General features: G+C 46.9%; 2 protein-coding genes across 2 annotated transcripts; one reads left to right on the top strand and one right to left on the bottom strand.

Moving 5' to 3' along the window:
• The first annotated feature begins 6,352 nt into the window (after positions 1-6,352).
• Positions 6,353-10,393, top strand: LOC125535784 (probable membrane-associated 30 kDa protein, chloroplastic). The gene is made up of 11 exons (XM_048698859.1): positions 6,353-6,641; positions 7,298-7,426; positions 7,517-7,627; positions 7,883-7,947; positions 8,032-8,113; positions 8,397-8,471; positions 8,638-8,708; positions 8,792-8,874; positions 9,578-9,642; positions 9,723-9,797; positions 10,041-10,393. Exons 1-11 carry the CDS (start codon positions 6,492-6,494, stop codon positions 10,134-10,136), a joined length of 1,002 nt encoding a protein of 333 aa, XP_048554816.1. The 5' UTR covers positions 6,353-6,491; the 3' UTR covers positions 10,137-10,393.
• A 956-nt stretch (positions 10,394-11,349) lies between these two features.
• Positions 11,350-12,918, bottom strand: LOC125535785 (momilactone A synthase-like). Its single transcript, XM_048698860.1, has 2 exons — positions 12,698-12,918; positions 11,350-12,586 (listed from the first exon to the last, which is right to left on the bottom strand). Exons 1-2 carry the CDS (start codon positions 12,724-12,726, stop codon positions 11,701-11,703), a joined length of 915 nt encoding a protein of 304 aa, XP_048554817.1. The 5' UTR covers positions 12,727-12,918; the 3' UTR covers positions 11,350-11,700.
• Between the last annotated feature and the right edge of the window lie 15,024 nt (positions 12,919-27,942).

Here is a 27,942-nt window from a genome sequence, read left to right as displayed (position 1 = left end):
AATAATTTGATTTAGATGAACTTAATTATCATGAACTTAGTCTAAAATCTTTACAACATGTATTGTAGATCAAATGGCCAACGTTGTCCTCAACTTCAACGCATTCCTAGAGAAAACCAAGCTGAAAGACGATGGCAGCAACTATACGGACTAGATCCGGAACCTGAGGATCATCCTCATAACTGCCAAGAAAGATTATGTCCTACAAGCACCGCTAGGTGACGCACCTGTTCTCCCTGCAGAACAAGACGTTATGAACGCTTGGCAGACACGTACCGATGATTACTCCCTCGTTCAGTGCGGCATGCTTTACAGCTTAGAACCGGGGCTCCAAAAGCGTTTTGAGAGACACGGAGCATATGAGATGTTCGAAGAGCTGAAAATGGTTTTTCAAGCTCATGCCCGGGTCGAGAGATATGAAGTCTCCGACAAGTTCTTCAGCTGTAAGATGGAGGAAAACAGTTCTGTCAGTGAGCACATACTCACTGTGTCTGGGTTACATAACCGCTTGACTCAGCTGGGAGTTAATCTCCCGGATGACGCGGTCATTGACAAAATCCTTCAGTCGCTTCCACCGAGCTACAAGAGCTTTGTGATGAACTTCAATATGCAGGGGATGGAAAAGACCATTCCTGAAGTATTTGCAATGCTGAAATCAGCAGAGGTAGAAGTCAAAAAGGAACATCAAGTGTTGATGGTGAATAAAGCCACTAAGTTCAAGAAAGGCAAGGGTAAGAAGAACTTCAAGAAGGACGACAAGGCAGTTGCCGCGCCCGGCAAGCAAGCTGCCGGGAAGAAGCCAAAGAATGGACCCAAGCCCGAGACTGAGTGCTTTTATTGCAAGGGAAGTGGTCACTGAAAGCGGAACTGCCCCAAATACTTAGCGGACAAGAAGGCCGGCATCACGAAAGGTATATGTGATATACATGTAATTGATGTGTACCTTACCAGGACTCGTAGTAGCTCCTGGGTATTTGATACCAGTGCGATTGCTCACATTTGTAACTCAAAGCAGGAGCTGCGGAATAAGCGGAGACTGGCGAAGGACGAGGTGACGATGCGCGTCGGGAATGGTTCCAAGGTCGATGTGATCGCCGTCGGCACGCTACCTCTACATTTACCTACGGGATTAGTTTTAAATCTCAATAATTGTTATTTAGTGCCAACTTTGAGCATGAACATTGTATCAGGATCTCGTTTAATTCGAGATGGCTACTCATTTAAATCCGAGAATAATGGTTGTTCTATTTATATGAGAGATATGTTTTATGGTCATGCTCCGATGGTGAATGGTTTATTCTTAATGAATCTCGAGCGTAATGCTACACATATTCATAGTGTGAATACCAAAAGATGTAAGGTTGATAATGATAGTCCCACATACTTGTGGCATTGCCGCCTTGGTCACATAGGTGTCAAACGCATGAAGAAGCTCCATGCAGATGGACTTTTAGAGTCTCTTGATTACGAATCATTTGACACGTGCGAACCATGCCTCATGGGTAAAATGACCAAGACTCCATTCTCAGGAACAATGGAGCAAGCAACCAACTTATTGGAAATCATACATACTGATGTGTGCGGTCCAATGAGTGTTGAGGCTCGCGGTGGCTATCATTATGTTCTCACCCTCACTGATGACTTGAGTAGATATGGGTATGTCTACTTAATGAAACACAAGTCTGAGACCTTTGAAAGGTTCAAGGAATTTCAGAGTGAGGTTGAGAATCAACGTGACAGGAAAATCAAGTTCCTGCGATCAGATCGTGGAGGAGAATACTTGAGTCACGAATTTAGCACACACTTAAAAAAATGTAGAATAGTTTCACAACTCACGCCGCCTGGAACACCTCAGCGTAATGGTGTGTCCGAACATCGTAATCGCACTCTGTTAGATATGGTGCGATCTATGATGTCTCTTACCAATTTACCGCTATCATTTGGGGGCTATACTTTATAGACTGCCGCATTCACTCTAAATAGGGCTCCGTCGAAATCCGTTGAGACGACACCGTATGAATTATGGTTTGGGAAGAAACCTGAGCTGTCGTTTCTAAAAGTTTGGGGATGGGATGCTTATGTCAAGAAACTTCAACCTGAAAAGCTCGAACCCAAGTCGGAAAAATGCGTCTTCATAGGATACCCTAAAGAAACTATTGGGTATACCTTCTACCTCAGATCCGAAGGCAAGATCTTTGTTGCCAATAATGGATCCTTTCTAGAGAAGGAGTTTCTCTCGAAAGAAGTAAGTGGGAGGAAAGTAGAACTTGATGAAGTATTACCTCTTGAACCGGAAAGTGGCGCAACTCAGGAAAATGCTCCTGTGGTGCCCGCACCAATTAGAGAGGAAGTTAATGATGATGATCAAGATACTTCTGATCAAGCTCCTACTGAAATTCAAAGGTCCACAAGGACACGTTCCGCGCCAGAGTGGTATGGCAACCCTGTCTTGGAAATCATGTTGTTAGACAACGGTGAACCTTCGAACTATGAAGAAGCGATGGCGGGCCCGGATTCCGACAAATGGCTGGAAGCCATGAAATCCGAGATAGGATCCATGTATGAAAACAAAGTATGGACTTTGACTGACTTGCCCGTTGAGCGGCGAGCCATAGAAAATAAATGGATCTTTAAGAAGAAGACAGACGCGGATGGTAATGTGACCATCTATAAAGCTCGGCTTGTCGCTAAGGGTTATCGACAAGTTCAAGGGGTTGACTACGATGAGACTTTCTCACCGGTAGCGAAGCTGAAATCCGTCCGAATCATGTTAGCAATTGTCGCATTCTATGATTATGAGATATGGCAAATGGACATCAAAACGGCATTCCTTAATAGTTTCCTTAAGGAAGAATTGTATATGATGCAGCCGGATGGTTTTGTCGATCCAAAGAATGCTGACAAGGTGTGCAAGCTCCAACGCTTGATTTATGGGCTGGTGCAAGCATCTCGGAGTTGGAACATTCGCTTTGATGAGATGATCAAAGCGTTTGGGTTTATGCAGACTTATGGAGAAGCCTGCGTTTACAAGAAAGTGAGTGGGAGCTCTGTAGCATTTCTCATATTATATGTAGATGGCATACTTTTGATGGGAAATGATATAGAGCTTTTGGACAGCATTAATGCCTACTTGAATAAGAGTTTTTCAATGAAGGACCTTGGAGAAGCTGCTTATATATTAGGCATCAAGATCTATAGAGATAGATCAAGACGCCTCATAGGTCTTTCACAAAAGCACATACCTTGATAAGATATTGAAGAAGTTCAATATGGATCAGTCTAAGAAGGGGTTCTTGCCTGTGTTGCAAGGTGTGAAATTGAGCTCAGCTCAATGTCCGACCACGGCAGAAGATATAGAAAAGATGAGTGTCATCCCCCATGCCTCAGCCATAGGTTCTATTATGTATGCCATGCTGTGTATCAGACCTGATGTAAACCTTGCCGTAAGTTTGGTAGGTAGGTACCAAAGTAATCCCGACAAGGAACACTGGACAGCGGTCAAGAATACCCTGAAGTACCTAAAAAGGACTAAGGAAATGTTTCTCATTTATGGAGGTGACGAAGAGCTCGTCGTAAAGGGTTACGTCGACGCTAGCTTCGACACATATCTGGATGACTCTAAGTCACAAACCGGATACGTGTATATTTTGAATGGTGGGGCAGTAAGCTGGTGCAGTTGCAAGCAGAGCGTCGTGGTGGGATCTACATGTGAAGCGGAGTACATGGCAGCCTCGGAGGCAGCGCATGAAGCAATTTGGGTGAAGGAGTTCATCACCGACCTAGGAGTCATACCCAATGCGTCGGGGCCGATCAAACTCTTCTGTGACAACACTGGAGCTATTGCACTTGCCAAGGAGCCCAGGTTTCACAAGAAGACCAGGCACATCAAGCGTCGCTCCAACTCCATTCGTGAAAATGTTCAAGATGGAGACATAGATATTTGTAAAGTACATACGGACCTGAATGTAGCAGATCCGTTGACTAAACCTCTCCCTAGAGCAAAACATGATCAACACCAGAATTCCATGGGTGTTCGATTCATCACAATGTAACTAGATTATTGACTCTAGTGCAAGTGGGAGACTGTTGGAAATATGCCCTAGAGGCAATAATAAAAGAATTATTATTATATTTCCTTGTTCATGATAATTGTCTTTATTCATGCTATAATTGTGTTATCCGGAAATCGTAATACATGTGTGAATACATAGACACCAACATGTCCCTAGTAAGCCTCTAGTTGACTAGCTCGTTGATCAACAGATAGTCATGGTTTCCTGACTATGGACATTGGATGTCATTGATAACGAGATCACATCATTAGGAGAATGATGTGATGGACAAGACCCAATCCTAAACTTAGCACAAGATCGTATAGTTCGTTTGCTAGAGTTTTTCCAATGTCAAGTATCTTTTCCTTAGACCATGAGATCGTGTAACTCCCGGATGCCGTAGGAGTGCTTTGGGTGTACCAAACGTCACAACGTAACTGGGTGACTATAAAGGTATACTACGGGGTATCTACGAAAGTGTCTGTTGGGTTGACACGGATCAAGACTGGGATTTGTCACTCCGTATGACGGAGAGGTGTCTCTGGGCCCACTCGGTAATGCATCATCATAATGAGCTCAAAGTGACCAAGTGTCTGGTCACGGGATCATGCATTACGGTACGAGTAAAGTGACTTGCCGGTAACGAGATTGAACGAGGTATTGGGATACCGACGATCGAATCTCGGACAAGTAACGTACCGATTGACAAAGGGAATTGTATACGGGGTTGCCTGAATCCTCGACATCGTGGTTCATCCGATGAGATCATCGAGGAGCATGTGGGAGTCAACATGGGTATCCAGATCCCGCTGTTTGTTATTGACCGGAGAGCCGTCTCGGTCATGTCTACATGTCTCCCGAACTCGTAGGGTCTACACACTTAAGGTTTAGTGATGCTAGGGTTGTAGAGATATATATATATGCAGTAACCCGAAAGTTGTTCGGAGTCCCGGATGAAATCCCGGACGTCACGAGAAGTTCCGGAATGGTCCGGAGGTAAAGATTTGTATATGGGAAGTTGTCATACGGTCATCGGAAAGGTTCGGGGGCATATCGGTATTGTACCGGAGCCACCGGAGGGGTTCCGGGGGTCCACCGGGAGGGGCCACCTCTCCCGGAGGGCCTTATGGGCTATATAAGGAAGGGATCCAGCCCAAAGTGGGTTGGGGCGCCACTCCCCCTAGGGCCCATGCGCCTAGGGTTGGGGGAAACCCTGAGGGGGGCGCCCCCCTTGCTTGGGGGGCAAGCCCCCTCCCCTTGGCCGCCGCCCCCCTCTAGATCTCATCTAGAGGGGCCGGCCCCCCTTCTCCCTTCCCCTATAAATAGAGGGGCGAGGGGAGGGCTGCTAGACACATCCAAGGCGCAACCCCTCCCCTCCCCAACACCTCTCCTCCTCCGTCACGAGCTTGGCGAAGCCTTGCCGAGTACTGCTGCTTCACCACCACCACGCCGTCGTGCTGCTGCTGAAGCCATCTTCCTCAACCTCTCCTTCCCCTTGCTGGATCAAGAAGGAGGAGACGTCACGCTGACCGTACGTGTGTTGAACGCGGAGGTGCCGTCCGTTCGGCGCTAAGATCTCCGGTGATTTGGATCACGTCGAGTACGACTCCCTCATCCCCGTTCTCTTGAACGCTTCCGCTCGCGATCTACAAAGGTATGTAGATGCAATCTGAATACTCGTTGCTAGATGAACTCATAGATGGATTTTGGTGAAACCGTAGGAAAAATTTTGTTTTCTGCAACGTTTCCTAACACTTGCGTGTGAAACACTAGTAATTACCTGGTAATTGAGGGATAAATCTTTTAATTCGTGTAATGGATGAAAATATCCTTTTTAACAAAATTGAGGTGGGGGAGGGGTGTATCACAACACACCCCAATGTTGGAATTGGAATAGAATGAAGCAGCATCGCCCAGTTGAGTGTATCATTAGAGAAATAAAATTTGGTATAAGAATAGGGATGACAAATGAACCTCTTTTAATGACAATTTTAGTTTTGAGATGAGATCAAACTGTGGCAATTTTAAATAAAAAATTGCCATCTCTGACAGAAACTGTCATGTTGCTCTAAAGAAACTGTCATCCCTTACAATTAAAATTACCAGCGAAATTGTCGGCAAATGCCATCCTTTATGACGAAAGTTCGCGAGCTAAGGGGTCTAAAACAAGAAGTCTCATTAAAAGAGAAATTAGTGTCCGTTTTTTTATTTCAACGTTTATATACTACTGTACTTACATTGTCAATATAGGATATTTATAGGCAAAAAGATCTGATTTTCCATTAAAAATAGAAAGAAATGTGAGAAAGATAAGGTTTGGGCCAGCCCAGCCACAACCTCTCCCTCGCTGCGTACCACCGTTCCCGAGCTCAGCCGTGCTCCGTCTCCTCCCTGCCCTACCTCGCCGGCGCCGCCGCTCCTTCCACCCCGCCGGCCCTCATGCTCCTCTCGGTGCGCCGCCTGCCCGCCGCTCCGTCCCGCCCCGCGGCCCACCCGCACATCTCCCCTGCGCCGCCCACCCTCCGGCTCCGGCGACAACATGGTCAAGTGGCGGTGGCGATGACGAGGACGGCGTCAACGGCGCCTGTGGTACGCCGCTCCTATTTTGATAATCGAACAGAGAATGAGGGGGATGAAATTCGAACCCCAATCTAGATATATCGGTGGGGGGATTCGACTGTGGCCCGAGCCAATCCTGTAATGGAGTTTTGAGCTGTGCAAGTAGCCTGTCCCCTGACCCCAATCAATCCTGCCTATCCCTGATTTTGAATAAGATGCATAGGTTATAGCTTAGCTAGTACTAATCTCGACCTGAATAAGTAGCAGTGCAAGCTGCAATGCATAAGATTTCATTCATTATCCATGCACACATGTTGTATATTGTGGACAATTAATTCTTTTGAACATTCAAGGAGGCATGGAGTCTAATGTTATGCAGAAGTAGACAATTTTCCCCAGAAGAATGTTCCAATGTCTCATCTGTCTTGTGAGTTTAGTGCTTGACCAACTGATTCATGCGCATGTCTAGTTTTCAACACATCACCATTGACTTGGTAAATTATAACTGTATAAGTGCGCTAGGCCTTGCCATTTAGCGACTGATTTTTTTAAGTGTGCAAATTAAGCTCCACCACGGTGGTCATGATTGAGGTTCTGTTAGGTTATTTCAAACTCAAATTGTTCTTTGATGTTCTTTTGTTTTTATGAGTAGCTCAAAGCATCTACATTATGATGACATTGTATAGATAAATTCGCATATCTTCTCGGCCCCCCTCACGGCAAAATTCAGGCTCCGTCGCCAATCAAATGTCAAGAGATATAAGTGCAATGTCATACGGAGTAATCTCTTCGATAGATTAACCAGGGTTGCCAGGGTGAGTGATACCCTTGATCATTGCCTCATTATGCATTAGCAAAGTTTTGTATTTAATTAATGGGAGCTCTGTGACCTCTTGGTTATCTAGTCCTATGCAAATGCAGTTATTAGTTCATTTGAAGACCCCGAGAAGATCCTAGATCAGGCGGTTCTGGAGATGAATGATGATTTAATAAAGATGCGGCAAGCCACTGCACAGGTTTGTTGTGACTGAACTTAATCACAAAATTTGATAATTGACAATACATGCTCTTTTTCCCTTTTTTCAAAATTTTCTGTTTTGTCGTCTTAAACATTCCTTGCTACATGTTCTTTTGGATGTTGATGTTTGTTTGGTTATCTGCCTCTCATGTACTTGTATGTTTGTTGGGCCTCCTGTATAAATATCTTAATGGAAATGTGAGTGTGTTATCTATTTCATTTTACCTGCTAACATGGATTTTTGTTTTGGAAGGTCTTGGCATCTCAAAAGCGGCTTGAGAACAAGTACACAGCTGCTAAACAAGCTGATGCTGACTGGTAATCATGTTCTCTGTAACTCTAAGCTTACTTCGAGCCCTACCATCTTTTCTTTACAGGATGAATATTTTCTTACAATTGTAGGTATCGGAGGGCTCAGCTTGCTCTTCAAAAGGGTGATGAGGAGCTTGCACGTGAAGCCCTGAAACGACGTAAATCATATGCTGTAGGTATCATGTAGATCTAGAGTTTTCGATCAAAGGTCTGGACAGTCACACTATTTAGCTACAGTGTAGGGTGTAACTTGCTGTTAGAAAATATAATTCTTTCTGACAGTGTGTAATGTGTTATACCTTTGTACCTTCTTATGGCATTAACATGTATGGTGTATATAGGTGTTACATTTATTTAGTAAAGATCTTACATGTTTTTAGAAGCAAAGTTCTTGCATGCAACGTATGTTAATTTGAATATTAAACCCATGGTTATTTGTTCGTTTCTGTACTTAGGACAATGCAAGCTCCTTAAAGACCCAGCTTGATCAGCAGAGGAGTGTTGTTGAAAATCTTGTTTCAAATACCAAGGTGAACATAATGGCTGGAATGCTCTTTTCGCTATGTGCATTATGCATGTCATATAAATCTATATCTTTCTGGGACCACGTGCAGCACAGGCTGGACAGTACATATTCACATTTAATAGGTATTTGTTATGCACCTTTGTTAACATATTGATTACATCATTCTGTAGCTTCTTGAGAGCAAAATAGCAGAGGCCAGGCAGAAAAAGGATACCCTAAAAGCCCGTGCTCAATCAGCCAAGTATGCGTCTTTCCTTTGTTGATTGTTTGACCAGCTGCTACTTCATAGTTTGGATGCTCTGACAATTGGCCTTTTTTTTACAGAACTGCAACAAAAGTGAGTGAAATGTTGGGGAATGTGAATACAAGTAGTGCTCTGTCTGCATTTGAGAAAATGGAGGAAAAAGGTATTCTCTTCGTTACTGATTTTGTCTCACCAGCGTTTTTTTCTTTTGTGTAAAGTACCATGTCCGTGTTTTTGTGGTGGCTATGGACAATAATTTCGCCTTAGGCCAGAGGTCATGCTCTATAAGAAACATAGACATAGATATCTTTATTGTTATGGTTCAAGTTAAAGCATCTCAGTAGACAGTTACAAGCTGCCATACTAAGCAATAAACACTAATAGTCAGTAAGTTACCTTTATGACCGAGTAGAGGCTGGAACCTCAAAATGTTATCAAATTAATATCAGTGCCGAAATATTCATAATGCAGCAGGTAGCAATTAGAACCTTCTTTTATTGCTGGCTGTGGCATTATAGAAGCGCATTTCAATGTTTTACTTGCCTTTTTTGGGTGGTAATTTTCTAGCGATGAAAAGTTCAGCCACTTGCACAACCGCACATAACTTCGACCACACGAACAAAATTTGAGTTTTTATAATAATTGTTTTGATTGGCATATGGTCTGATTTCTCACTTGAGTTGTTCTGAGCATGACCTTGGCAAATTATGTCTTTAATTTTTCTTTTTCGTATGTTTTTTCAGTTGGTTAGAATGGCATATGCACTAGCCTCTCTTATTGGTTCTGTTCATCAGCGGCAAGTGATATCTCATGGAAAATTATTTGAACACTTTTTACTTACAAGTAGTGTTTTTTTATGCTTTTAGTTATGACGATGGAATCCCAAGCCGAGGCACTTGGTCAGTTAGGAGCAGATGATCTAGAAGGAAAGGTAAAGTTGGACCCTGCATACTTTTTAGTAACATTCCTTTTGGTAATAAGATCTGACCACCAGTATTTATTTGCGGGCAGTTCGCTATGCTGGAGACTACATCGGTTGATGATGATCTTGCACAAATGAGAAAAGAACTGTCTGGAAGCTCTTTGGTATGTCATTTTTTTGTACTTAAAGCTATAATTGACTTTCGAGTTAAAACCTGTGTGTTTTAGATTTTCCTCTCTTCTGCTGGCATGTGCACTATGGCATGCACATAATCATTGGAGAAATAGAGTAGAATATGCAAACATGGATCATAAGCTGGCCAGCTAACTACAAAACCCAAAAATTAATCTAGTAAATGTCTCCTGTTCATTCCATACTGCATGACTATAATTTAATGTCAACGGCAGAAAGGTGAACTTCCTCAAGGTAGAAGCGCTACTCCTCGAGACAGGGATATCGAGAGGGAGTTAAATGAGCTGCGGGAGAAGGCCAACGATTATTAGATTTTACAGGACATGTCCGTGCACCGGGCTGGACGAGATCTCCTCAGTCAGAGAACCCCAGAAGAGAGTATAGCCTGCAAATTTGTCCAATGCGCCTTTGAACCGTCAGTGCATGTTTTCTTTTGTGGTAAAGGTATGAAGGCATCGATGTGCGAAAGATTCTCTGCATTTTTCCTGTGAATGACATTGTACAGTTAACCATTACCCGTGTAAATCGCTAATATTGATAGAGCTTAGCCGAGAGCCTGAATTGTCCACCCTTTTGTACCTTATACCATTTGGTTGGAATTTGACCCAGTGATCCAGTTGAGCTTTGATATCAGGATTGAGACACTCGGCTCTCATCTTTGGGCAAGTTCTCAGGTATGGAACCTCGGGTCCCAACACCTCTTCTTCATCTTCCCATGTCCTGAATGGATCTTTCTATACGTCTAGAGATCAGACAATCATTGCAGTTTTAGATGGATACGACCTGGCATATTGAATTTATCCAATATTTCGTGGATTGGAGTACCATCACACCGGGGTTAAGGTGTTCGAGTTAAAGGCCCAAGGAAATTTTTGGTTTTGCCCAAATTCTTATTTCAAATTCCATCTTTAGTTGATTGCGTACTTCGTCAACTATCTTGTGTGTTGCCAGTGACATAAACATGATCAACATGTATTGAGATCATGCAAAATCTTGAATGAAAACACATGGCAATCATGGTTGTTGGAGTAAGCCTTTGGCAGAAGGAACCCCACCAAGTCCGTCGTACTACATCCTGTTTTAAGCAGTATAGTGACTTCTTGTGTTCCACACAATACACGTTGCGTTTTGCTATGGATTGAGGGTACTGATATCTCGCCAAGAATTCCATGTGGATATCCGAATCAAGCAACCTGTAAAACATGATTTAGGATACTGACTTCTCGCCAAGAATTTCATGTAGATATCTGAATCAAGCAACCTGTACAACTACGTCCATCTACGGCATCAGTGGCGGATCTAGTGGTGAAGCGACGATGGCAACGGAGCAAGGTGACTATCCTTTCCTCTGATGAAAAAGCTCTTTCCACATGGCTGCGTTTGCGATATTTTTTTTCCCAGTTTTGCTAAAGCACATCTAGATGTGCCATAAGTATTGCACATCTAAGTTCTATGTCATTGATTTTACATCGAGATTCGTGTGGATATTTCCTTTTTTTTTTCTCTTTATGCTTGATCCACTCACTAAGATGTGCAATAAGCACATCTAGATGTGTCCTAGACACATCCTTTTTTTTCCAAAGGATCTGCGTTTACAACTTGGTTTAAAATGAAATGAACTCTGTGGTATAACTTTCTATGAAAAAAAACATTTGTTTTCACCTTTATTGCAACGCCAGCATGCGAGCAACCGTTGCTTTGTTTGGCAGAGTCTAAACTGCCGGCACCACTTGACTGGTGGATGTGGATTAACTCATTAATCAACCTAATCAAATCTCAATTAGTCATAACAACAATGACTTAGTACGCCCGGGCTCTGCACCATCGACTCACTACTACGGCACACTTGTAGTAGTACGGAGTAAACCACGTGTCTTACTGCGCCGGTGCCGGCTTGTTGGCCCCCTTCCACACCGTGCACCCGCCGTCGACGACGAGGTTGTGCCCGTTGACGTACTTGGCCTCGTCGGACGCCAGGTACACGGCGGCCCTGGCGATGTCCTCCACCTCCAGCACCGTCCCGCCGCCCATCTCGTTCATGCCCGCCTCCACCATCCGTCGCATCTCCTCCTCGCCCGCCTCCGGGAACAGCTGTGCCAGCCCGCGCAGCCCGAACTGCGTGGCGATGCCGTGCGGCGAGATGGCGTTCACGCGCACCCCGTGGCGCCCCAGCTCCCCGGCAAAGGCGCGCACGGCGCCGATGACGGCGGCCTTGGAGACGCCGTACGTGGGCGCGATGATGCCGCCCAGCACCCCCGCGGTGCTCGCCGTGCAGATGATGCACCCGCTCCGGCGCGGCACCATCACGCGCGCCGCGTGCTTGATCCCGGCGACGGCGGACCGGGCGTTGGTGGCCATGGTGCGGTCGAAGTCGGCGAGGTCGAGGGACCCGACGGAGTCCATGACCACCCGCCCGGTGACGCCGGCGTGGTTGTGCATGATGTCGAGCCGGCCATGGCGCGCCACCGCGAGGTCGACGGCCGCAGCGACCTGCGCCTCGTCCGTGACGTCGCAGCGGGCGTAGGCCGCGTCCGGGCCGAGCTGGGCGGCGACGGCGCGGCCGAGGTCGTCCTGGATGTCGGCGAGGATGACCTTGGCGCCGTTCCTGACGAACTCCGCGGCCGTCGCCTTGCCGATGCCGCTGGCGGCACCGGTGATCACGGCCACCTTCCCGGCCAACCTTTGGGAGTTGGAGGCCGTGGAGTAGCCACAGTGGCTGACGAAGCGAGCCAGCGCGGCCGGCCCAGCAACGGCATTTCTCCTGCACACACACACACACACACACACACACATTGAAATTCGTAATCCAAGAACACGCGCCGGGCAGGGCCGGAGTTCGATTTGTTCTTGTTCGGAATGCACCTTGTCGTACCTGAGGACGGCCTGCATCGCTAGGAACATCTTCGTGGATCTTCTGAGCTTCTCCTTTTCAAGTTGATGTGTGAAGAGGGAAGTGTGACCTGTGTGTGTGTGTGTGTGGGTGTGTGATACTGTGACTTGGCGAGGCGAAGGAGATTTATCGAGAAGCCGGCCCGCCAAGTACGCACGTCCCACTCGCAGCTCCCTCTAACATCGAATCCAACTCAACAAATTTGCTTATGTGGCAATGAGTTAATGAAGAGAGAGGTAGTTGTAGTAACTTAGCTAGTTACTGTAACATTACATGTTTCAATGCAATACGAGTCTATAACCTAATAAATGAATCTTTGCATGTTACCACACTTAAGTTACTACGCACTATGAAGGTAGTAACATAGTCTAGGGATATGTGTATGTTACTCTTCATTGTGGCTAGTCTAAGCCAGTCTTCCTTGAACCAACCTTATAGTAACCGGCACCTCTCAAATCTAGTCTAAATCTGAGACGGATTTGAAGATTGGGGAGGCTCAGACGTGCTCGGAGCCCTAGACACATCCGCCAAGTCAGACCGGCCCATCCCAACCCCACAAATATCCCCACCCAGATGAACCCTACACCTGTGTCAACCCACACTCTTCGTCTCTACTGCACTCTCCATTTCCTCTCCCCTTTTGATTCAATGTCGAGTTCCGGCAGCGCAGTGTCCAGTAGCAACGACCGTCAATTGGGAGTCGCTGCAACGCGAGGTGGAGGCAGACGACAATGAGGAGCTCACCGCCCGCATCCGCAGTGCCGGTCGCAGCTGGAAAAGGGCGACAGCGGAAGCTCTGGCTCCACGCCGTCCCCCATCACTCGGTGGCGCAATGCAGACAACGGCGTCGGCTCCTCACAGCTCCTGGTACGCCGCCCCCACCCCTTTCCGCACATGCTCTTGCTGGCGTCCCTGGCACCGCTGGGTCCTTGTTCCCGCATCGACGCCACTGCAAACACAGAGGCGGCGATGGAATCTGAGGCTCGCCGCTCGCGCCACATGCTACGAGAGGCAGTGGGGAGAGGGCAGCGGTGGCGGAAGTGATGTCCTCCCGCCGATCCCTTGTGCGCGTGTCGGCAGATCCGGACAAGCAGTTCCTCGCGGCGGTCCTCTACCAGCCAGTCGCCAAGGAACTCTGGCTTTCCATCGAGCAGTTAGAGCGCGAGGAGGTGGAGGATGTGGCAGCCAAAGCCAGGCTGCCCGACTATCGAAGGAGCATGCACGTGAGGTCCGTCAGATGACCGGCATCACCTCCTCCTACGACGGCTCCAACTTCGATGAATACACTCCTCCCGCCACCGACGCCTACTCGGAGGTGTACTGCCGCACCGGCGATCTCAAGGGGAAGGGGCCAACGAATAAATGGTGATTTCCTTGGCCCTTCTCCATCTCCGTTTATCATTTTTTTAGTATGAGTTTGCTCATGTCCGACGATAAGCTAAGATATCATTTGGTTGTATGAAGTATGAACTATGTCCGTTTGCTGGTATGCTCTATGTTTGTTTGTTGTGTGTTTTGATCTACGTAGTTGCTAGTACATTGTATATGTTGTATGGTTTTAGAGGCCGGATATGAAGGGACGACCGTGGAGAAAACTTGAGGTGGCTAGGCTTCATATGCTTTTGAATAAGGAAGTTGGGGATAATGAAGAAATGGGTTGCAGCTCATCTGGTCGTACTGACACTAGTGATACTGATATTAACACTAATATTAATGACTTATGCTCTGATGGAGATAAGTTTGAAATTGAGGAAGAGAATATCTCGGCAAATTAAAGCAAGTCTTCTCCAAGAAGACCAGGGATACCTTACAAAAGTGTTATTCTGTGCTGGAGCATAGATGCTCTCCTTGTCCAATCCATTCTTTCTCTTAAAGAATCGGACCTCCTAAAGTATTTCAATTTGTATATAGCATCATATCTTTTCACATACTCCTTTCATCTGAAAAAGCTTGTACTAAATTTGTCACTCAAATGGACATATTTAGCACCAAGTTAGTGCTAGCTACATTCATTTGAGAGACAAGCTTTTTCGAATGAAGGAAGTATCGTAAACGAAGAGGCGTGCCGACCGTATCGCATATCTTAACCGATGAGGCGTACCATTGCATGGCTTCCTGGACCATTGTCACCCTGCGCTGCTTGTGCACAGTTCATAGTTCCATTTTTCATTCCCGCCGGTGTACACCAAATTTTAACACAGTACAGTTGCAGATGTTCATATATGTGCATATATACTCACTCTTACGAACACACGCACACACATCCTAACCATATGAACACCTTTGAGAGACTAAGCCGTCATATCATTTTGGGATTGACGAAGTCGCCACAGACGCTTTCATAGTCGACAAAAAGGTCTTCTTTCACTGAATGCACATCGCCGGAAGGCCTGTAATAAATCTAAAAAATACGAACATCGGTTTCAAAGCCTAAAAGGTGGCGGACGTGGGACATGTTGCCTTCTCTATCTTAAGAGAGCGATCGGCCATGGATTTGTACTAGAAGCTTACGCGCGCTTTGTTGCGCCGGCTTTCATAAGGACGATATGATTGCACATGTTGTTGTCGTAAGATGTTCCATGTATTAACTTACGTTACAATCTGAATAATGTGGATATAGACACAATGTATACATCTCCCTGTCCCACTGAAAACATATTGTTTAATCTCAGATGATAATGCTACTTTAGGTAGAAGGATCCTTGGTCTATGTATGACAAAAAACATCTCTGGCTACATTAACAAAACCATATGCTCCCCTAGCTTTGTCCTAAACCATCATGTGGACAACATAATTATTATCTAGAATCAAAAAAGTGTGCTATGAGGTTTTTCTCTAAAAAGACAGATGGGCAATACAAATGATGGTTTATAATCAAAGCACAAAAATTGCTACCCATGAGAACATCTGCAATGACCAAATTTATTTACTTTCAGTACATAATAAATACTATGAAGAAGTGGATCAACATCACATCTATCTTTCTGTAAGATGTTATTATCACCTTGTCAGAAGTTTAACCGCTTTAATCACTCTTTGGTTGTCTGACATAGTAATCTAACTACTCACTGTAAGTCTTTGTAAAAAAAACTACTCACCGTAAGTAATGTCAGTATATGGTTGTAAACATATATAAACTCAATTTTCTACAAGTTTATAATCCTTTTTCAGTAAGAGCTGCTGAAGTGTCAAACCAAAAACTAAAAGGAGTTGATTTACCTCGAAAATTAAAAGACACACACACAACCTTTTGCATGGATGTGCTTACATCAGGATAATGCGAAACAAAGGAATGTGAGAAAACCAGAGTGAGGACTCGAGGTATGACTGGATCCTGAGCTGCATCAGCACACTAATTAGCATACCGAATCTCAGCCTATAAATTGCCCGTGCGTAAAATGCCCGAGCAGAGCACACAGTAGAGGCTACAGAGCATAGACACACAGCAGAGCAACATTAGCATACAACAGCATAAAGTTGCTCTAAAATTGCACACAACAGAGCAGCATCAGCACACATGACACAAAGGCGAGCAACATCAGCATGACTGCTGCTGCAGCTCCCACACCACCGCCACGCAGGCAACCACACACCACCGCTCTAGCCCATGCCGGCCACCATGAAAGTTTTCAGTAACTGGTCAATATTACAGCGAGGTGCCAATTTAACAATGAGTACATAAGAGCAATCTATACCAGAATATGAGACTTCTCCTCCTGGATTGAGACCTAGAATTTCTTACCGTGGGAGCATCTGTCTTGGTGCTCTTCCCGTTGTAGGCCTCACCGAGGCATAATAATCTTCAGATCTTTATCTACTCGTCAACTTATTTACATTTCTGAAAAGCAAAACTGGCATATCAGGTTAGAGTTAACGTATGAATTAATCCTTGAGCAAATTTCTTGCGAGATGTGCGAAGACACGTGTTGGAATTTTGCTAGTAGGCCTTTGGCCCAAAGCCCAACTAAAATTCTGAAATTCTCTTGGCCCATTCATGCACACATGTGAGTGGAGTGAGTGAGGCTAAAGTTTAGTCCCACCCCGGAAGTTGAGAGAGAGTTGCACCTCTTTATAAGATGAGCTCTTCTACCACTTGTATGAGCATGAGAAGAGGAGACCTACACGCGCACTCCTCCTCCTCGCTCGCCGCGCCGCGCCGCGGACAGAGCTATGCACGTTGTCTATATTTTTGCTGCATGGGAAAATTAATGAGTCATTAATTAATAATTAACGGACGCGTTAATTACTGAACCGTTTCCGATTCTTTTGGATCGTGACGACTCGGACATGGGGTTTACTCCCACGACCTACCCGGCCCGCACTATATAGTCAGGCAGACGTCTACCCTAGCCGCCGCCGCTTCGTATGGTTTCTCACCACCGTTCCAGATCACTGCGCCGCCAAGCAAGTCTTCTCCATCCCTCTTTCCAGCGTGCACCGCGAGAAGGGATAGTAGGCCTCCGGAACCCCGCCTCTCGTGATCCTGTACGGGAGAGGGACGATCAGGTTTTTGGGGAGCGCACTCGCGCGACTGCTGGCAGCGACGACTTCGCGAACGACGACTTCTTCCCCGACCTCGGCAACATCATCCTCGACGACATGGGCGACAACGTCAACGCCGGCGGTGCTGCACCACATGTGATTCTATCCTTCCTGTTCGAGATCGTGGTAGAATTCATGTTTCTAGTATGTGCCCTAGATGTGATATGTTCATCTGCTATGCTAGTTCGCATGATTAGTTTAATCTCTGCTGTTGTGGTCATGATTTATCTTCTGTTTATTCGGATTAAATCTCGTAGTAATTTGCTCATATTTCCAACAATCCAAAAACCTGATTATAGGCAATTTACTCCGAGTGGTTTTGCTGCGCATCTGAAGCCGCCCGCCTTTAAGGGGGCGCAATATAAGAGGTGGCGCACGAGAGCAGTCTACTGGTTTCAGACCATGGGCTGTTATGATGCCACCAAGGACAAGCCTGAGGGCGATCTTAATCCAGCACAGCTGGAAGCTTTTGAGAAGATCGATACCCTCTTTAAAGATGCTCTTCTGAGTGTTCTTGATGACTCCATTGTGGATTCGTATATGTCGTTTGACAACGGCAAGGACATGTGGGCTGCGCTCGAGGCCAAGTTTGGTGCCTCGGACGCCGACAACGAGTTGTACATCATGGAGCAATTCTATGACTACAAGATGACTGATGAGCGCCCTGTTATACAGCAGGCTCATGAGATATAGTCGCTTGCAAAAGAACTTGAGTACTTCAAGTGTGTGTTGCCGGAGGCATCATTGCCAAGCTTTCACCTTCGTGGAACAATTTTGCTACTTCCCTGAAACACAAGAGACAGGAGTTTTCCGTTGCGGATCTCATTGGTACTCTTGATGTTGAAGAGAAGGCGAGAGCAAAGGACACACGTGCTCGAGTTGCTGAGGGAGGTTCTAGTGCCCACATGGTACAGAAGAAGAACTCCTAGCCCAACAAGTTCAAAAACAATAAGAACAAAACTCAGGGCAAAGGCAAGTTTGATACAAAGAATAAGCCATCACATTCTACCAACTTCAAGAAGAATTCTCATAAGAAGGGGAAGGGACTTTGCCATGTCTGCGGTGATCCTAATCACTGGGCTCCGAAGTGTCCTAACCGCTTTGAGGAGCGCGAACATGAGAAGAGCGACAAGTCCGCTAATGTTGTCATCGGTGATACCGATATGAAGGAATCAGGGTACCGTATTTTTCCTACCATCCTTTCAGTATTTCAATCCCCTGATTGGTTAATTGACACCGGTGCCAATGTACATGTTTGTGCTGACGCCTCCATGTTTTCTTCTTACCAGGCAACAGGGACTTCACCCGTGCTGATGGGGAACGGGTCACATGCCATCGTTCGAGGTGTTGGTACGGTCGATTTGAAATTTACTTCGAGGAAGACTGTGCGTCTGAAGAACGTTCATCATGTGCCGTCCATCAATAAAAATCTCGTTAGCAGTTCTCGTTTATGTCGAGATGGTTTTAAGTTGGTTTTCGAATCCAATAAAGTTGTAATTTCTAAGTGTGGGCAATTTGTTGGAAAAGGCTATGAGTGCGGAGGCTTGTTCCGCCTATCTTTGTCAGATATTTGCACTAAAGTTATTAATAATGTTTGCCACAATAATGAGTCTGATATTTGGCATTCACGACTCTGTCATATTAACTTTGGTTGCATGACGCGGTTAGCCAATATGAATTTAATTCCAAAAATCTCTACTGTCAAAGGCTCCAAGTGCCAAGTATGTGCGCAAGCTAAGCAACCTCGCAAGTCACATAAAACTACAGAGGCAAGAGACTTGGCGCCACTAGAGCTTATACATTCTGATCTTTGTGAGATGAATGGCGTGTTGACAAAAGGTGGAAAGAGATACTTCATGACGTTGATTGATGACTCCACTAGATATTGTTATGTGTATCTTCTGAAATCAAAAGATGAGGCTTTGACTTTCTTTAAAAACTATAAATCTGAGGCAGAGAACCAACTTGATCGAAAAATTAAACGGCTTAGGTCCGATCGTGGTGGAGAGTATTTTTCCAATGAATTTGATCTGTTTTGTGCGGAACATGGTATAATCCATGAGAGGACGCCTCCCTACTCACCCCAGTCAAATGGGGTAGCTGAAAGAAAGAACCAAACTCTAACTGATATGGTTAACACCATGTTAGACACTTCGGGTCTATCCAAGGAATGGTGGGGGGAGGCGCTAATGACTGCGTGTTATGTCCTAAACCGAGTTCCCACAAAGCATAAGACCATGACTCCATTTGAGGAATGGGAAAGGAAAATGTTGAAACTCTTTTACCTACGTACTTGGGGTTGTTTGGCAAAAGTCAATATACCAATTCCCAAGAAGCGCAAGCTTGGACCAAAAATCGTGGATTGTGTTCTTCTGGGCTATGCTTTTCATAGCATCGACTATAGATTTTTGATAATAAAATCTGAGGTATCCGACATGCATATTGGTACGATTATGGAATCAAATAATGCAACTTTCTTTGAGGACATATTTCCTATGAAGGATATGTCGAGTTCATCAAATCAGGAGATACCTACTCCATCTAGTGAGGAATTCACTGTAATTCCTGAACCCACCATTGCGATGGAACACGTTGAGAATCCTGTTGAGGGTAACAATGGAACTCCTGTGAGGAGTAAGAGACAGAGGACTGCAAAGTCTTTTGGTGATGATTTCATTGTGTACCTCGTGGATGACACACCCAGGACTATTTCAGAAGTCTATGCATCTCTTGATGCTGACTACTGAAAGGAAGCTATACGTAGCGAGATGGATTCCATCTTAGCTAATGGTACCTGGGAGATCACTGACCGTCCTTATGGGTGCAAACCTGTATGATGTAAGTGGGTGTTCAAGAAGAAGCTTAGACCTGATGGTACGATTGAAAAGTACAAGACACGACTTGTGGCCAAGGGTTATATCCAGAAAGAAGGTGAAGACTTCTTTGATACTTACTCACCCGTGACTAGACTGACCACAATTCGGGTGCTACTATCACTGGCTGCCTCACATGGTCTTCTCGTTCATCAAATGGACATTAAGACGACTTTCCTCAATGGAGAGTTGAAGGAGGAAATTTACATAGATCAGCCAGATGGTTTTGTAGTACCTGGTCAGGAAGGAAAGGTGTGCAAGTTATTAAAGTCTTTATATGGCCTTAAACAAGCTCCTAAGGAGTGGCATGAGAAGTTCGAAAGAACATTAACTGCTGCCGGCTTTGTAGTAAATGATGGTGACAAGTGCGTGTACTATCGCTATGGTGGGGGCGAAGGAGTTATTCTTTGTCTGTATGTCGACGACATATTGATCTTTGGAACCAAACTTGATTTAATCAAGGAGGTTAAGGATTTCTTATCTCGCTATTTTGAGATGAAGGATCTAGGAGTAGCTGATGTTATCTTAAACATCAAGCTGTTGAGAGATGAGAATGGTGGGATCACACTGCTTCAGTCTCATTATGTGGAAAATGTCTTGAGTCGTTTTGGGTATAGCGACTGCACGCCTTCTCCAACTCCATATGATGCTAGTGTGTTGTTTCGAAAGAATCGACGGATTGCTAGAGATCAACTGAGGTATTCTCAGATTATTGGCTCGCTTATGTATTTGGCGAGTGCCACGAGGCCTGACATCTCTTTTGCTGTGAGCAAGCTGAGTCGGTTTGTGTCAAAACCGGGAGATGATCATTGGCATGCGCTTGAGAGAGTTATGCGCTATTTGAAAGGCACCGCGAGTTATGGGATTCACTACACCGGGTATCCAAGGGTACTGGAGGGTTATAGTGACTCAAACTGGATATCTGATGCTGATGAGATTAAGGCCACAAGTGGTTATGTTTTTACACTTGGTGGTGGCGCTGTTTCCTGAAAGTCTTGCAAGCAGACCATCTTAACGAGGTCAACTATGGAAGCAGAACTCACAGCATTAGACACTGCCGCTGTTGAAGCAGAGTGGCTTCGTGAACTCTTGATGGACTTACCTATGGTTGAAAAACCAATACCCCCATCCTGATGAACTGTGATAATCAAACTGTGATCGTCAAGATAAACAGTTCTAAGGACAATATGAAGTCCTCAAGGCATGTGAAGAGGAGACTAAAATCTGTCAGAAAATTGAGAAACTCCGGAGTTATTACGTTGGATTATATCCAAACGTCGAAAAACTTGGCAGATCCCTTCACAAAGGGTCTATCACGTAATGTGATAGATAATGCATCGATGGAGATGGGTTTGAGACCCACCGCATGAGTTGTCCATAGTGGTAACCCACTCTATGTGATCGGAGATCCCGTGAAGTAGAAGTGGGAGACAAGCTGTTGGTCAGCTGGGAGGAGAGTATCCCTATATTAATTATCCCACTCCGTGAAGATGCAATACTCTCCTGATCTGCATGGCAGATTGATACTTATCTTAATGTGTTCCAAGTGGCTTATTCGGGTAAGCAGAGATGTTGTCCTGCAGAATATTTTCTGAGGAACACACCTATATGAATTTGACTGTTAACATCGCAGTCTGTGAGAATTGGGTGTTCTCTAATAAATTCATGAAAGACCCTGAAGTATGACGTATACGCTCCACCCGCGGGGAAGCCTTGCGGCAGCCCAGTATCGGTCAAGAATTTGTGTGAAACTAGTTTCACAGAAAACTTGTAGTTCAAGGCATAGTCCACTATTCAAGTTGTGATCTAGTGTAGCATAAATTTCTAAGTGGAAGTTCAACTTCACAGTCTCCACTAAGCACCGATATATAAAACAATTTTTTGGAACTAAATGATGAGATGTGCCAATGAGACTTTGTGGTGGATTGTTGGAATTTTGCTAGTAGGCCTTTGGCCCAAAGCCCAACTAAAATTCTGAAATTCTCTTGGCCCATTCATGCACACATATGAGTGGAGTGAGTGAGGCTAAAGTTTAGTTCCACCCCGGAAGTTGAGAGAGAGTTGCACCTCTTTATAAGGTGAGCTCTTCTACCACTTGTATGAGCATGAGAAGAGGAGACCTACACGCGCGCTCCTCCTCCTCGCTCGCCTCGCCACGCCTCGTCACGACGCGCCGCAGGTTGCGGGTTGCGGGATTGAGCCGAGCCGAGGACAGAGCTATGCACGTTGTCTATATTTTTGCTGCATGGGAAAATTAATGAGTCATTAATTAATATTTAACGGACGCGTTAATTACTGAACCGTTTTCGATTCTTTTGGATCATGACGACTCGGACGTGGGGTTTACTCCCACGACCTACCCGGCCCGCACTATATAGTCAGCCAGACGTCTACCCTAGCCGCGGCCGCTTCGTATGGTTTCTCACCACCGTTCCAGATCATTGCGCCGCCAAGCAAGTCTTCTCCATCCCTCCTTCCGGCGTGCACCGCGAGAAGGGACAGTAGGCCTCCGGAACCCCGCCTCTCGTGATCTTGTACGGGAGAGGGGCGATCAGGTTTTTGGGGAGCGCACTCGCGCGACTGCTGGCAGCGACGACTTCACGAACGACGACTTCTTCCCCGACCTCGGCAACCTCATCCTCGACGACATGGGCGACACCGTCAACGCCGGCGGTGCTGCACCGTATGTGATTCTATCCTTTCTGTTCGAGATCGTGGTAGAATTCATGTTTCTAGTATGTGCCCTAGATGTGATATGTTCATCTGCTATGCTAGTTCGCATGATTAGTTTAATCTCTACTGCTGTGGTCATGATTTATCTTCTGTTTATTCGGATTAAATCTCGTAGTAATTTGCTCATATTTCCAACAACACGCACTTTGTAGAGGTCGAAGAGCAGCTTATCGAGTGACTTCTGGGCCTGCGTGGAGTGGAGGTGCCTGGACGACCCAGTGGCTTATATTTCCTTCTTCTCGTCGTGGTCCTGCTGCTTCATCATCATGGCCATGTTCATGAGCATGTTGTCTAATGTCTACCCTGTCAACGGAGTTCATCGCCTTCCAAAACGATGTATTGATGCGTCAGCATCCTTCTCCACGAGCTGATCAATCCAAGTCGTTTCACCAAAGCCAGTAATTTAGTGGCGCAGGGAAGTTGGGAGAAAAATATTAATTTGTGTTCAACTATTAAGCATGATTTGTACAGCATGAGAGTTTAATTTGATGCAGTTAGAATATAATCAATCAGTAAGAACACACTTCGACTCCACGCCATGGACCACTTCCCATTAGGCCTCCTTTGATTTATAGAAATGTCATAAAATTTCTATAGGATAGGATTTGCATAAGAAAATTCCTTTGAGACCCTTTGGTTTGTAGGAATGGATTCCTATTTCTATATAGGATAGAAATCAATCCTTCACATTTTGGAGGAAAAAAACATTAGCTAAGACTCAATGGAAAAATTCCTATCCTATACATCAAATGACATCTCTTTCTCTATAGAAATTGAGATGCATGTCATCTCACTTCCTATGATTTTCCTATTCCTACAACATTTTTATCCTATGAACCAAAGGAGGCCTTATGGTATAACAATTCCTTTTGACCCTAGAGCAAAGAAGATTTGGCGCAAAGAGCATGAAGGCACCCGGAGCCAAACCGTATGAAATAGTACTATGGTCTACTTCGATGCTATTGACATGATTGGGCAGCCAGTGCAGCGGCTCGACGCTCCTTCGTCCGCGCTCGCGTTGGGGCTACTACCTCTGAGCCCGCCCCTCCACCGTCGGCGTCCGTGACCATGCAATGTTAGTAGTCTAGACAAGAGGCAAGCTTCCGTGTGTTAGGCAAGATGTAGTCTAGACAATTCTGATCTTGGGTTCGTTTAACTACATGCACGGCCGGGTCATGTGTGGCCGGTTGAATTAGTTGGCTAGTTGTGTGCATGCGCGTGTGCATGCACAATTGGTTACTGGGTGCGTGGGTTAGTGGCAAAAAACCAGGCTAGGTTTGTTGCCCCGGTTGTGTGCGTGCGTGAGGCTATTTTAAGAGCTTGCGTTGTGTGTAGAGTAGTCTAGACAAGAGGCAAGATGTAGGCTTCCGTGTGTAGGCTCCATGGCACCTGGCGTGTGTAGCCAGAGGTGCTAGTGTGTGTGTGCAGTTTGTGTGTGCGAGCTGTAGAGTGTCAAACCCAGTGAATAAAGGTTGTCAAGATACAGGCCGGTTCGCGGCCGCGGCGCTTGTCGCCATTGCTCTGAGTTCGTGCTCGAGTTGGGTTATCTTGTGTGTATGATTTTCGGGTTTGCGCCAACAATTCATATCATGAGCTGGTTCATCTTGGGTGTCGTTCCCTTGCCGGAGGCGTGCTGGCAGTGGCGGCATTCGCCGGCAGCAGCGCGGTGAAGCTCCGGACCGTGTGTCGGCCTGTGGAGGTGCGCGGCGCTGCGGCCGCCATGGCGGACGCGGAGGCGGCGCACGGTGAGTCCACGGTGTGTGGTGTGGTCGGGCTCGTCGGGCGCGTCGGGTGCGCGCGTGACGTGTGGGACGCACTGGTGCGGTAGGGCTCGTCGGGCGTGTCGGATGCGCGTGGGACGTGCGGGGCGCGGAAGGACGCCAGACGTGTGTCGCCGGCGGAGAAGAAGCTCGGCATATGTCGCCGGAGTCTTGACGGAGCACAATACGACCGACGTCAGTGCATCAGGTCGGGTCCGTGGCGATGCGATCGTCGTCGGTGAGCCAGGTCGGGTCGGTGGGCTGGATCACGGTCGTGGCGGCGACATCGACGACATGAGCTACACCAACTCTGACGATGGTGAGCTGTTGGCACGTTACAGCGACGGACGGAGGTGCACGGTGGCGTCGAGTGGAATCAGTCCGAGGAAGAAATGCACGGCAAATTCAGAATTAGGGGGAGTTTGTTAGTATAATTCTGATCTTGGGTTCGTTTAACTACATGCACGGCCGAGTCATGTGTGGCCGGTTGAATTAGTTGGCTAGTTGTGTGCATGTGCGTGTGCATGCACAATTGGTTACTGGTGCGTGGGTTAGTGGCACAAAACCAAGTCAGGTTTGTTGCCCCGGTTGTGTGCGTGCGTGAGGCTATTTCAAGAGCTTGCGTTGTGTGTAGAGTAGTCTAGACGAGAGGCAAGATGTAGGCTTCCGTGTGTAGGCTCCATGGCACCTGGCGTGTGTAGCCAGAGGTGCTAGTGTGTGTGTGCAGTTTGTGTGTGTGTGAGCTGTAGAGTGTCAAATCCAGTGAATAAAGGTTACCAAGATACAGGCCGGTTCGCGGCCGCGGCGTTCGTCGCCATTGCTGTGAGTTCGTGCTCGAGTTGGGTTATCTTGTGTGTATCATTTTCGGATTTGCGCCAACAATTGGTATCATGAGCTGGTTCATCTTGGGCGTCGTCCCCTTACCGAAGACGTGCAGGCGGTGGCGGCGTTCGCCGGCAGCTGCGTAGTGAAGCTTCGGGCCGTGTGTCGGCCTGTGGAGGTGCGCGGCGCTGCGGCTGCCATGGCGGACGCGGAGGCGGCGCGCGGTGAGTCCATGGCGTGTGGTGTGGTCAAGCTCGTCGAGCGCGTCTGGTGCGCGCGGAACGTGTGTGGCGCGGAAGGACGCCAAGCGTGTGTCGCCGGCGGGGAAGGGGCTCGACGTATGTCGCCGGAGTCGTGTCGGAGCACAGTGTGACCGGCGTCAATGCGCCAGGTCGGGTCCGTGGCGATGCGACCGGCGTCGGTGCGCCAGGTCGGGTCCGCGGGCTAGGTCACGGTCGTGGTGGTGACATCAACGACAGGAGCTACACCAACTCCGACAACGGTGAGCTGTTAGCACGTTACAACGACGGGCGGAGGCGCGCGATGACGTTAGGTGGAATCAGTTCGAGAATGAAATGCACGCAAATTTGAAATTAAGGGAAGTTTGTTAGTATAATTCTGATTTTGTATTCGTTTAACTACATGCACGGCCATGTCATGTGTGGCCGGTTGAATTAGTTGGCTAGTTGTGTGCATGTGCGTGTGCACAATTGGTTACTGGGTGCGTGGGTTAGTGGCACATAACCAAGCCAGGTTTGTTGCCCCGGTTGTGTGCGTGCGTGAGACTATTTCAAGAGCTTGCGTTGTGTGTAGAGTAGTCATAGACGAGAGGCAAGATGTAGGCTTCCGTATGTAGGCTCCATGACACCTGGCGTGTGTAGTCAGAGGTGCTAGTGTGTGTGCAGTTTGTGTGTGCGAGCTGTAGAGTGTCAAATCTAGTGAATAAAGGTTGTCAAGATACAGGCCGGTTCGCGGCCGCGGCGTTCGTCGTCATTGCTCTGACTTCGTGCTCGAGTTAGGTTATCTTGTGTGTATGATTTTCGGGTTTGCGCCAACAATTGGTATCATGAGCTGGTTCATCTTGGGTGTCGTCCCCTTGCCGGAGGCGTGCAGGCGGTGGCGGCGTTCGCCGGCAGCTGCGTGGTGAAGCTTCGGGCTGTGTGTCGGCTAGTGGAGGTGCGCGGCGCTGCGGCTGTCATGGCGGACGCGGAGGCGGCACGCGGTGAGTCCACGACGTGTGGTGTGGTCGGGCTCGTCGAGCGCGTCGGGTGCGCGCGGGACGTGCGAGACGCACTGGTGCGGTCGGGCTCGTCGGGTGCGTCGGATGCGCGCGGGACGTGCGTGGCGCGGAAGGACGCCGGGCGTGTGTCGCCGGCGGAGAAGGAGCTCGACGTATGTCGCCGGAGTCGTGTAGGAGCACAGTGTGACCGACGTCAGTGCACCAGGTCGGGTCCGTGGCGGTGCGCCAGGTCAGGTACGCAAGCTAGGTCACGGTTGTGGCGGCGACATCGACGACAGGAGCTACACCAACTCCGACGATGGTGAGCTGTTGGCACGTTACAACGACAGGCGGAGGCGCGCGATGGTGTCAGGTGGAATTAGTCGGAGGAAGAAATGCACGCAAATTCAAAATTAGAGGAAGTTTGTTAGTATAATTCTAATTTTGGATTCGTTTAACTATATGCACGGCCATGTCATGTGTGGCCGGTTGAATTAGTTGGCTAGTTGTGTGCATGTGTGTGTGCATGCACAATTGGTTACTGGGTGCGTGGGTTAGTGGCATAAAACCAAGCCAACCCCGGTTGTATGCGTGCGTGAGGCTATTTTAAGAACTTGCGTTGTGTGTAGAGTAGTCTAGACAAGAGGCAAGATGTAGGCTTCCTTATGTAGGCTTCATGACATCTGGCGTATGTAGCCAGAGGTGCTAGTGTGTGTGTGCAGTTTGTGTGTGCGAGCTGTAGAGTATCAAATTTAGTAAATAAAGGTTGCCAAGATCAAGGCCGTATGCTTGCATGTGCAACAGGAGCGACTGAACAAGGCCCCCAGCATCGGAGGGGCCCCAAATTGTTTGTTAATCAAGGTTTTAACTCAAGCACCAATACCACAGTAAATAACCGTTGGAAATATTTTAGCCAAGCCACCTTAGGTGCCCATCTCCAATATCGCCGGGTCTTTGAGTTTGTACATGCTTCCAACTGGTGTAATTCCCTGTGAAAAATTGCAGTGGTCGATAAAAAATATTATTGTTTTTCTTTCACACATATGGCCTAATCTTGATATGCACAGGGCCTCCAATTTCCCTGGTACGGCCCTGGCCAAGATATAGGCCAGTTTGCGACCGCGGCGTTCGGTGCCATTGCTCTGAGTTCGTGTTTGAGTTGAGTTATCTTATGTGTATGGTTTCTAGGTTTGCGCCAACATGCAAGTCACGACCTCACCATCCTGCGGCTCCTACCACACCATCGTCAGCGCCGCCTGTGCTCCTGTCGTACCTCG

Source organism: Triticum urartu, chromosome 2, assembly GCF_003073215.2.
Source record: "Triticum urartu cultivar G1812 chromosome 2, Tu2.1, whole genome shotgun sequence".
NCBI lineage: Eukaryota > Viridiplantae > Streptophyta > Magnoliopsida > Poales > Poaceae > Triticum > Triticum urartu.
This window is presented reverse-complemented; position numbering and strand designations above follow the sequence as displayed.

Coding starts and splice junctions, on each gene's coding strand:
- LOC125535785 (XM_048698860.1), bottom strand. CDS start 12,726: ATGTTCCTAGCGATGCAGGCCGTCCTCAG. Junction 12,587..12,697: donor GCGATGCAGGCCGTCCTCAG/GTACGACAAGGT, acceptor GTGTGTGTGCAG/GAGAAATGCCGTTGCTGGGC.
- LOC125535784 (XM_048698859.1), top strand. CDS start 6,492: ATGCTCCTCTCGGTGCGCCGCCTGCCCGCCGCTCCGTCCCGCCCCGCG. Junction 6,642..7,297: donor CGGCGTCAACGGCGCCTGTG/GTACGCCGCTCC, acceptor GACATTGTATAG/ATAAATTCGCATATCTTCTC. Junction 7,948..8,031: donor AAACAAGCTGATGCTGACTG/GTAATCATGTTC, acceptor TTACAATTGTAG/GTATCGGAGGGCTCAGCTTG.